Below are 11705 nucleotides of genomic sequence, written 5' to 3'. Positions count from 1 at the left end.
CTTTGGATTTGTAGTGAGCCTGTTACGACAGGACGCGGTCTGGCGTAAACCTACCTTGTAGTAGCACGATGAGCACGATTCATTCTGGCCAATAGCTATGAAGATTACAGCGAAAGGGGAAGGAATATCAGGTACCTAGAGGCAATTGCGTACAACATCAAGGTGCAGCCAGATAGATTGTCTGATGCCGAGCCAGCGATTGGCAAATGACAAGCCAATGATTGATAAATCCTAAATGATATTTGGAAGCCATGCCAAATAAAATTATTTGGGATCGGACTTGGTTAATTTATGTCACTATGGATAAACAAAAAGTTTGACATTTAAAAATGAGGCCAAATAATTTGGGGGCATTCTTTGCACACGGACATGTTTCTTCACCGGACATTATTGGCTGAGCGATAGCGAAGCCTGTTACTCCAGTGGGGTTGAAAAGTTTTTCATGTCTGTCTGTCTGTCTGTCTGTGTGTGTCTGTGTGTCCGCACTACTCCTCCTAAACGGCTCGGCCGATTCTGATGAGATTTTGCAGGGTCATTGGGCATATCCTTGGCTCGCCACACACCAAAATTCAGCTTTCTATCTCAATCCATTCGGTCATATTAGCCGAAAAACACTTTAAAAACGGCAGGAAAAAGACAACTTTTTTGGAACTTTCAACTTTTTGTCAAATTCAATGTCGTTATAAATATTTTTGAGGCTGCTGATGACGAAAATAGAACCCATTCAGACCTCCGACCGAAAGTTTAGCCCCATTAGTGAAGATTTTGATGACCAAATGCTCTTTTTGAGGGAATCACGCCCATTTCCACGGTCTGCCAAGGAAGGCAGCCTGCCGAAGGCAGGTTAGCGCCGCAGGCCAAGGTAGGTGTATACGCCAGGCGTGGATTGTCGAAACTGGCGCAGCATCGCGAAGCCTGTTACGACAAGACACTGTCTGGCGTACACCTACCTTGTTTCCTAATGGACATAAATTTAATGGACATTTTTTCTGCGGGCATTAGTTCCTGAAACCGTTTATTGCGCATATCTTCGCTTTTCAAGTTTCTGCTATTCTGTTGACCATCGTTATCTGAATGTGGTAGGAGCAAGAAAATGTGACGTTTGTTTACATTGTGACTCATGTGTCGCAATGGCACTTGAGGAAAATTATCGATCTGCTATCTGCCACAAGTGCACTTGAGACAAAAAGATCACTAACAATTGGCGCAAGAGTGGCGCAAGATCACTTCCGGCACGAATCATGAAATGGTTGCACCACAAGATGGTTCATCATAGTTAAATTCACAGAGCGCGCGTTATTTCACCCCTAAGAGTAGAAAACAGGGTATTTTGGTCGAATTTCGAATCCCCGATGGAAACAAAATATACACTATACGCGGTCAAATGTGCACTTAGTAGACAACAGTGGGAGTGTGCTTCGAAGCACACATCTAAAGTAGTGTACCTGCAAGCGCACATTACCAGGGACCGCGGCAGCAGTTCACGACGGGAGGGGGCTAATTAGATGCGTGTAATGTGGAATTTACAATAGTTGGGACGGCGCTTTTGGCCCTCAATGTCGGTGAAACGCGAGCGGAGCGAGCTAAAGGCTATCAAAATATGGGAAGTATAAGCTATAAGCGACCGCATACAGTTAAAAGTCACCAAATAGTGGAAATTACCAAGAAAGGCGAGCAAAGCGAGCTTAAAGCCAGCGAATTTATGAATATATTAGCGTATTTTGGTTTAAATTTGGACAATATACAGAAATTTGCACGCCACAACGGTAAAAACAAGGGAAATTTTCGTACAAATTTGTACGTGATTTCGCACAAATGCGTGGAAATATGTGCAGCTTTTCGTACGAACGAAAAGTTTGTGGCCACAAAAAAAGTATGTTGTCTTGTACGAAATTGTAAATAACACTTAGAGTGCAATGAATTCCCAGTTCACCTGCGTCCACCACTGCAACTGCTTCGAGGACTTTTTTGGCTGAGCGATAGCAAAGCCTGTTACTCGGATGGGTTTGGAAAGTTTTTTCTGTCTGTCTGTGTGTCTGTCCGTGTGTCCGCACTTCTCCTCCTGAACAGCTCGGCCGATTCAGCTGAGATTTTGCAGGCTTAATAGGTATGTTCTTGGCTCAGCACACGCGAAATTTCACTATCCTAGCTAACGTGGTTCAGTTTTTAGAGCCGAAAAACACCTAAAAACGGCAAAAAAAGTGGTTTATGCAGGCTGATTACTTCTGTCTTGAAGAAAGGGGCGTCTGGGGGAGCCCCCCAGCATCGACAAGTTAAAGAGTTAAAGAGTTACAAGATCGTGTTATCTGTAGATGAAGCAACTCTTGAATGAAGGGTGGTCTGGGGGCTCCAGCATGCAACAAGTAAGCAGTAACCGACGATGGACAAGCCAATGCCTGCCGAAGGCAGGCTAGCGCTGCAGGCCATGGTAGTTACGCCAGGCGCGGATTGGAGGAACAGGCCGCGAGACATCGCGAAGCCTGTTACGACAAGACGCGGTCTGGCGGAAACCTACCTTGTTAACACTGCATTTTCATGAACAGAATTACATTGGACTTACCATGCTTTGCGCCACCTGTTATGGGCGTCTCAAGGAAGGACTGTTCCCCGGATTGTTAGTCTCGTGTATTGACACGGATTGTTTGAGTGCCCGTTTTGCCCTTCCATGCGACTTAACCCTTTCACACCTGAGTAGTCAGAATGACACAACTCGTCGGGAACCATTCTTCGAAACCTCTCACATCTGTTATCGATTTCAAAAGCCAACACGATTTAGCCGACTCATGAACCTGCCGCCCAAGCTGCACTTTCTAGAAGAACGTCTTGTGCACCTTTTAAATAGAGACACTCCGCGATCCTCATCAGTGTCCCGAGCTCGCAGCACAGCAAGCAACCTCCTCCACCATGTCCAAGATCGCCATCGTCGTCGTGCTGGCCGTGGCCGCCTGCCTCATTGTAAGTCCACTGCAGTGAAAGTTTGCACACGCTGAATGTTTTGGTACAAATTTTGTACGAGACATCACAGTTATTTGTGCACAAGAAATTTTCGTACAAATTTGAACGCGATTTTGAACAAAAATGGGGAAATATGTGCTGTTTTTCGTAAAAAAATTTGTACGACATGTTCGTGTGCACAAGAATCTGTGATGTCTCGTACAAAATTGTACACAGCATTAGTGTGCGGTGAGTTCAATTTCAACTCGCAAAGGGATTTGTGGTAACTGGCCGTAGCTATGGGTGGTTTAGGGGCGAAAACATGGGAAATATAAGGGCGATGGGTTAGTTCCTGACCCTTAACATCTCCGACTACGTACTAGAAGACCCGTATACTTTGCAATTTTAAGCTCAACCGATAGTGCTCATTTCAAAAAGGGTTGCGTCTTTGATTATTTTTCCTTCCCCCTACGCCTCACGCAGTCTCAAAACCAGTTCGGCGCGACCAAAAATGTCCCTCGTCAGGAAACGTAACGCACTGGTGAAACGAAGGCATTAAAATTATGCCCTTTTAGGGCCTTTGGGAAGGGCATTAAAATTTTGCTTGAAATTCCTATACCATTTACGCCCTTTCCAAGGGCATAACACGATTTATGCCCTTGCAAGGGCGTAAAAGAGTATTTATGCCCTAAAGGGCGAAATTTTTATGTCTTTGATTTATCAGTGCGAGGACCGAACTGTGCCCCACAGCTGCATACAATTTTAAAGTTTCAGCCCTGAAATCCAAAATCTCCGAGGAGGGAGAAAGGATAGAAAACGGCAAAATTTGGGGATATGATCCTGTGAAATCTGTCCCGTTTAGAAATCTTGTGTAAACAAATTACAAAATAACGGTTGCTTCCCTCCTCGACCCCGGGATTTCTACACGGAAAGATTGATTCCTTGGTGCGATGAGAGAATGTAACGCGCATCTGTTTCCTCCTCAGCCCGACGCCATGTCCGCCTGCAGCTCCAGTCAGCTCGACAACCTGGAGAACCAGCTCGAAATCTGCAGCAAGGGCCTCCCTGTCCAGCAGTTTGATGGCTACTGGCGCTGGGCCCGTGACGTCACCAGCAGGTTGAAGAGAGAAACCACCTGCGACTTGAGCAAGGCCCCCGCCCTCTTCCGGTCCGAGCTGCGCAGCATCGGCTACATCGGCAAGAAGGACCTTGACCGCGCTGTGACCTGCATCGCCAACTCTATCCAATACGGCATTTGTTGTTAAAGAAAACGGACGACGAACGGACAATAAAGATCAAAGTCAACAACAATTAATGGTCAAGAAAATAATTACTGTTCCCAACTGTTACTACAAATGTCATTTGATCCATGAAGCGGAAGAAGGGAATAATTCGACTTATCTCCATATTGAGTTTTTATCTTATAATTGGGCCTCAGGGGAGATTGCATCATTACACCAAATTGTTTCACCCAATTCTTATCAGTTTAGGAGAAAATCCACGCAAGGTAGGTTTACGCCAGACCGCGTCTTGTCGTAACAGGCTTCGCGATGTCTCGCTGCCTGTTTCTCCAATCCGCGCCTGGTGCAAGCACCTACCTTGGCCTGCGGCGCTAGCCTGCCTGCGGCAGGCAATGGGTTGTCCATTGTTGGTTATTTTTAAACTTGTTGAATGCTGGGGGGCTCCGCCCCCCAGACCCCCCTACATTCTAAATAGAGTTGTTTTATCCACAGATAACACGATCTTGACCCTTGTCATCTTTAAACTTGTCGAGGCTGGGGGACTCCGCCCCCAGACCCCCCTTTCTCCAAGACAGAAGTGATCTATCTGCGGAAAACTCGATTTTTCGCAGTTTTTTAGGTGTTTTTCGGCTATAAAAACTGAACCATTTGAGCTAGGGTAGTGAAATTTCGCGTGTGCCGAGCCAAGGACATACCCAAAGAGTGTGCAAAATCTCACCGAGATCGGCCGAGCCGTTCAGGAGGAGTAGTGCGGACACACAGACAGACACACAGACAGACAGAAAAAAACTTTTCAACCCCACTGGAGTAACAGGCTTCGCTATCGCTCAGCCAATAAAAAATGGATATAACTCAACGTGACCCTTTATACGGTCTAAATTTTATCGGAAAATGGAGGTAACTCAACCGAAGTCAACATAACTTTCATTGCACAAAATGTTAAAAGGAGATAACTCAAATTGTGTCTTTATGAATCTAACTCGCGCTGCTCGCTGGGGGCTCCGCCCCCAGACCCCCGCATGTGTGGGGCGCGTGCCGAAGTATTTTCAGTCAGTCCGTGGTGACCAAAGGCAAATTTTCTAAGAAAGTAAATGTGCTGCTTCTTTGAAAGGTCTATTTAACAGCTTTTGACCATATAATTAAGCTACTTTTACTGCCCAAATAGATAGCTTGTGTTGCATTGGCTACTGTGGCAGTCAATGGGTGCGTACAAGGTCCGGAAAATATTGAAGACTGCTTTGACAAGGATAGAGGTGAATGGAAAAAACCGCAAGTCTCTACGACCACTCCTTGACCCCAAACATTTCTATGAGTGAGTCAGTGAGTGAGTCGCAGTCAGTCAGTCGGATTGGGGCTATATAGATTCTTGATGATGATGATTTACCCAAATGCCGGTGGCGGGGACCCGACTGCTGCAGTTTCGGAAATTCTCGACCAGACCTACCGATGGGGCGAATAAAAATTTTTAGTCATTCGGTCCCCTTTTTAGAAGATTGAGTAGGTTTGCTCGGAAACGGTGAGAAATTTTCAACTTTTCGGATATTTCCCTATTTTCCCATTAAATTTGGAATCGAATGGAAAAAGCCGCAAGTCTCTACGACTACTCCTTGACCAAAAACATTTCTATGAGTGAGTGAGTCAGTGGATGAGTCAGTGAGTCAGTCAGTTGGATTGGGGCTATATAGGTTCTTGATAAGTGAGAGAGTCAGTCAGTCGGATTTTGCGGCTATGTAGGTTCTTGATGATAATTGATGATTGATTTTGAGCATGTTGCCGGTGACGGCGACCCGATTGCGGCACAGTTTCGGAAATGTCTCGACCAGACCTACCGATAGGGCGAATAAAAATTTTCAGTCGGTCGGTCCCCTTTTTTGAAGATTGCGTGGATTTTGTTGAATTTAGGCCTATTTTAATAACGTTTTTAGGATGTTGCCGGTGACGGGGATCAGATTGCGGCACAGTTTTGGACATGTCTCGACGAGACCTAGCGATAGGGCGAATAAAAATTTTCAGTCGGTCGGTCCCCTTTTTCGAAGATTGAGTGCGTTTCGGAAACGGTGAGGAATTTGGTCCCCTTTTTTGAAGATTAAGTAGGTTTGCTCGGAAACGGTGAGGAATTTTGAACTTTTGGTATTTTTGGAATTGAATGGAAAAAACCGCAAGTCTCTACGACCACTCCTTCACCCCAAACATTTCTATGAGTGAGTGAGTGAGTGAGTGAGTGAGTGAGTCAGTGAGTCAGTCGGATTGGGGCTTTATAGGTTCTTGATGACAATTGATGATTGATTTTGAGTATGTTGCCGGTGACGGGGACCCGATTGCGGCACAGTTTCGGAAATGTCTCGACCAGACCTACCGATGGGGCGAATAAAAATTTTTAGTCGGTCGGTCTCCTTTTTTGAAGATTGAGTGGATTTTGTTGAATTTAGGCCTATTTAATCGTTTTTGAGGATGTTGCCGGTGACGGGGACCCGATTGCGGCACAGTTTCGGAAATGTCTCGACCAGACCTACCGATGGGGTGAATAAAAATTTTTAGTCGGTTGGTCCCCTTTTTTGAAGATTGAGTGGATTTTGTTGAATTCAGGCCTATTTAATCGTTTTTGAGGATGTTGCCGGTGACGGGGACCCGATTGCGGCACAGTTTCGGAAATGTCTCGACCAGACCTACCGATGGGGCGAATAAAAATTTTTAGTCGGTCGGTCCCCTTTTTTGAAGATTGAGTGGATTTTGTTGAATTTAGGCCTATTTAATCGTTTTTTTGAGGATGTTGCTAGTGACGGAGACCCGATTGCGGCACAGTTTTGGAAATGTCTCGACCAGACCTACCGATAGGGCGAATAAAAATTTTTAGTCGGTCGGTCCCCTTTTTTGAAGATTGAGTAGGTTTGTTCGGAAACGGCGAGGGGGGACCCACTAGGCACATTCGTTGTACATCCTGAGACCCAACTCCCGAAAAACTCACTCACATTCAAGACACATTCCACACATTCTCATAGAATCAACGCAATCAGCCACAATCCACCACACTCTTACACATTCGCTAACATTCCCTAACATTCTCACACAATCGCTGTACATTCTCTGACATTCTCATACATTCAGTCACATTCTGGACACATTCTTAACACATTCTCTGCACATTCCTTACACATTCTCAATGACAGTCCCCTAAAAATATTTATTTTAGTCTAATAACTTCGATTTAGGTTTACGTTCCTTTCAGCTCTAGCAGTACTTCCCTCCCTCCAGTGCGGTAGTGCGGTAGTTCGTGTCCGTCCCGAATCCGAACGGAGCCGCTGGCCCGTGCTCGCGTCGGGATCGTCCCTGGAAGCGCGCGAAACTCTGTCGAAGTCGAGTCAGCCAAGCCCCAGCCTAGTCCCAGCCCCGGGTCGAGGACAGGATATAGTTTACTGGTTATAGATATAAGGTTTGTCACTTGGAAGTGTTAATTTACATTGCCCTTTGCTTAAGGGGGCTCATACATGTTAAAAGCACTTTTTTTAAAAAAAAATTTGATGTAGACGGATTAAGATTTTACAATTTCTGTGTTAAAATCCTTTTAGATAATTGAGTAAGCTTCATTTTGGCTTAAGGGAAAGTGACTTTGGACATTTTTTGGAGATTTAGTCGAAACGTTTAAAATTTTGCTTCTCGTAAGATTTTGTTCGCATACTTGCTCAGATCTGTGGGGAAAAAATCAGGGAGACTCATCCCCAGTAGTGTCATAGAATTGACTAGAATGGGCTTTATATCTGCAATAGTTTTCAAGAAAAAAAATAAAAACAATTTTTTGTTGAAAAATTTGTTTAAAAAATTGTTAAAAAAATTGTTTTTATTTTTTTTCTTGAAAACTATTGCAGATATAAAGCCCATTCTAGTCAATTCTATGACACTACTGGGGATGAGTCTCCCTGATTTTTTCCCCACAGATCTGAGCAAGTATGCGAACAAAATCTTACGAGAAGCAAAATTTTAAACGTTTCGACTAAATCTCCAAAAAATGTCCAAAGTCACTTTCCCTTAAGCCAAAATGAAGCTTACTCAATTATCTAAAAGGATTTTAACACAGAAATTGTAAAATCTTAATCCGTCTACATCAAAATTTTTTTTTTAAAAAGTGCTTTTAACATGTATGAGCCCCCTTAAGTTCAGTTTTCTTTTCATTCAAATTTGAATCCTTTCATAACGTAAGCCAGAGCACGACTAGAGTCGTTTAAAACTACCTCCCCCCCCCCAAAAAAAAAAACCGTTTGGAACTGGCAGTTTGAGATAATGCTTATTAAACTGTGCGTCACTTGAACATTAGCCGCTCTGCGTGTTTGTGACTAAATCTGGCCGTCCTCCGCAGCTTCTCAGGGGGGCCAGCCACCCTGGATGAGCACGACTAAGGAATGAAAGGAGTCGTCCAAAATCTGGCAACCTCATGCGACAAAGCAAGATTTATAGAAGCAAAGAAACACCACTATGATGAACGGTTGACTACCTCAGGCGTGAAATTGGTTGCCTACCTTCACGGCGCTATGTAGAGACGTCGGCCGCACGCCCATTCAGCACACAATCTTCACACATTCTCGCACTTTTTCTTACATTCTCACACATTCTCATACAATCTCTAACATTCCTGACACATTCTGTCACATTCTCACTACAATCTGTAACATTCACACACATTCTAGACAATCTTTACAATCAGTACATTCCATTACAATCTTTACATTCTCACACATTCAACACATTCTACACATTCTACACTCAGTTGTACACTTTTTGGGGCAGTGGGTCCCCCCTCGGGAAACGGTGAGAAATTTGTTCCCCTTTTTTGTAGATAAAGTAGGTTTTCTCGGAAACGGTGAGAAATTTTCAACTTTTGGGATTTTTCCCAATTTTCCCATAAAATTTGGAATTGAATGGAAAAAACCGCAAGTCTCTACGACCACTCCTTCACATCAAACATTTCTATGAGTGAGTGAGTCAGTGAGTCAGTCGGATTGGGGCTTTATAGGTTCTTGATGTAAAAAGAATCAACTCACTTAACTCCCCATCACTAGTTTGAAAAAGAGGTAACTCCAAAAATGGTGGACAGAGGAGCAAATGAGCACATGACCAACAATTCAAAGCTGATCACTAATCTGATAAATGAATTGCTCATTTACCATCGGCACTGCAAAGAAGGAAAACAAATAGTGGGGGTAATGAAACAGAAAAACCCCATAGAACGTTGCAAATTGGGTTACAAGCAAGCCACTTTGCACACGTCTTCTACTGACCCAAATGGTCGATTTGGCCCGAAGCACACGTCAAAATTTCCCTTAGGACTCAAATGCGGGGGCGTTAAAGGTTAAAAGTGTTCAAAATTTTCGAAGTTTCAATTTTGACTGTTAAAATCGTGCGACGAGTCGTTTCCGCATAATTCGAGGTCGGGGAATTCATTGGCGATGTCAGGACAACGATGAGGTCACCGGAAGTACCGGAAATGGCCGCCATTTTGGATAATGGCTGCCAAATTCTTCGGATTTCGAACGGCTCCGCAACCAGTCGAGTTGGGTGTCGTTCCGATAGTTTCAGGGGTCTCTGAAGGCCACTGTGATGTCAAATTGAGTCCTCAGCTGTGAAAAATAAACCTGAACGATGCAGTGCTTTCCAGGATAAAGTAAACACTGAAAACGTAATGGTTGGACACATGGCCAAAGTATGGCGTGACTAAAAGTCACGCCAAAAATTGGCGTGACATGAATTCACGCCGAAAAACGGCGTGACATGTGAGTCACGCCCTCATTTTGCGGGAATGACAACGCGTTTTATAAAACAAGTCACGCCAAAAAGCGGCATGTCAAGAAATTCACGCCAAAAATTGGCGTGAATTTTTGAGTTACGCCGATTTTTGGCGTGACTTTTCTGTCGTCATGCCGATTAATGGCGTGACATTTTATTCACGCCCCTGCAGCGGCACGAAGTCACGCCGGTAGATTTTCAGTGAAGGAAACGCAGTTTCTCCGCTTTGATAAATTTAACATGTTGGATGCGCTGAAATGACGTCTGTTTAAATGTAAATATACTCGCATTTTAGGTCCAAAATTAATTTGTAGCTGTCAGATCTCGATCTCAAAATCTTGAAAGTATGTGAAGAAATCAAGATTGAAAACTACGTCAAGAAGAACCCAATACGAAAAGTGAGTGAAGGACAATGACCCTGCAAGTTCTATTGCGTGCTTCGCACACTTCTGTGCCGATGATCTTCGAAGGACACTTCCATGGGCATGAAGCAAAAGTTTTGCTTCGCTTCAAAAAGTACCTTACATCTGAAACCAGATAGCCTTAACTTGCCTCGTTTAGGCATCATAACGTTATTGTAAGCAGTAAATCTTGACGGAATATATACTTGACAATTAAATTTTCAGAGACGTGTGCTTTGAGAAGCAGTTTTATAGAGTCAATTTGATAAGGAAACGGTGTTTATGCCGTGCGTCTAAGCACACTCCTTGTCGATGAACTGTGGAGAGAGGTACTCCCGTCTTGCAGCGCACAGTGTAATGAAAGATCGAAAAGTGGGAAAAAAATATTTTATTGTTCTAACTGATTTAACCTAATGCAGAAAGACGCATTCTGGTGGGAAAAGTGCCACAGGACCATCTAAGCGTCACAGAGACGCCATATTTGAAAAAAAAGGGGTAAAAACGCCGTATTTTCAGTTCTTGACACCCATGGCTTCTGCTGTTTACCGAATCCGCAACTTTTCTCGACGCCAACTAGTTAAAGGGTACTAGGACAAGACTTGAGAACATTTGGAGCATTGAACTAGGTGGGGAACTCGAGATATTTCACCTCAAAGTTTACAAATTTCCAAAAAACCTACCAAAAATGCCGTTTTTGAACATTTTTGAAGCCCTGGCTTCGGCTCTATGGTGCATCCACAACTTTTCTCGACGCCAACTAGTTCAAGGGTTCTAGAACAACACTTGACAACATTTGGAGCATTGAGCTAGGTGGGGAACTCGAGATATTTCGCCTAGAGCCGTAGCCAAGCCTACAAAAAGGTCAGACACTGGCATTTTTGGTAGATTTTTTTAGATACTTTAAGGCGAAATATCTCGAGTTCCCCACCTAGCACAATGCTCCAAATGATTTCAAGTGTTGTTCTAGTACCCTTTAACTAGTTGGCGTCGAGACAAGTTGCGGATTCACCATAGGGCCGAAGCCACGGCTTCCAAAAGGTCAGAAAATGGCATTTTTGGTAGGTTTTTAAAACATTTTTAAACTTTGAGGCAAAATATCTTGAGTTCCCCACCTAAATCAATGCTCTAACTGATCTCAAGTGTTGTTCTAGTACCCCTCAACTAGTTGGCGTCGAGAAAAGTTGCGGATTCGCCATAGAGCCCAAGCCAGAGCTTCAAAAAGGTCAAAAAATGGCATTTTTGGTAAGCTTTTGAAACTTTTTAAACTTCGAGGCAAAATATCTCGAGTTCCCCACCTAGCACAATGCTCTAAATGATTTCAAGTGTTGTTCTAGTACCCTTTAACTAGTTGGCG

At 43.9% G+C, this 11705-nt stretch overlaps 1 protein-coding gene across 1 annotated transcript; it reads left to right on the top strand.

The window, feature by feature from the left end:
- The first annotated feature begins 2797 nt into the window (after positions 1 to 2797).
- LOC117642809 lies at positions 2798 to 4249 on the top strand. The gene is made up of 2 exons (XM_034381372.1): positions 2798 to 2955; positions 3921 to 4249. Exons 1-2 carry the CDS (start codon positions 2905 to 2907, stop codon positions 4197 to 4199), a joined length of 330 nt encoding a protein of 109 aa, XP_034237263.1. The 5' UTR covers positions 2798 to 2904; the 3' UTR covers positions 4200 to 4249.
- Positions 4250 to 11705: the final 7456 nt, after the last annotated feature.

Source organism: Thrips palmi, unplaced genomic scaffold (genome assembly GCF_012932325.1).
Source record: "Thrips palmi isolate BJ-2018 unplaced genomic scaffold, TpBJ-2018v1 HiC_scaffold_16, whole genome shotgun sequence".
In the NCBI taxonomy this organism is placed as follows: Eukaryota; Metazoa; Arthropoda; class Insecta; order Thysanoptera; family Thripidae; genus Thrips; species Thrips palmi.
This window is presented reverse-complemented; position numbering and strand designations above follow the sequence as displayed.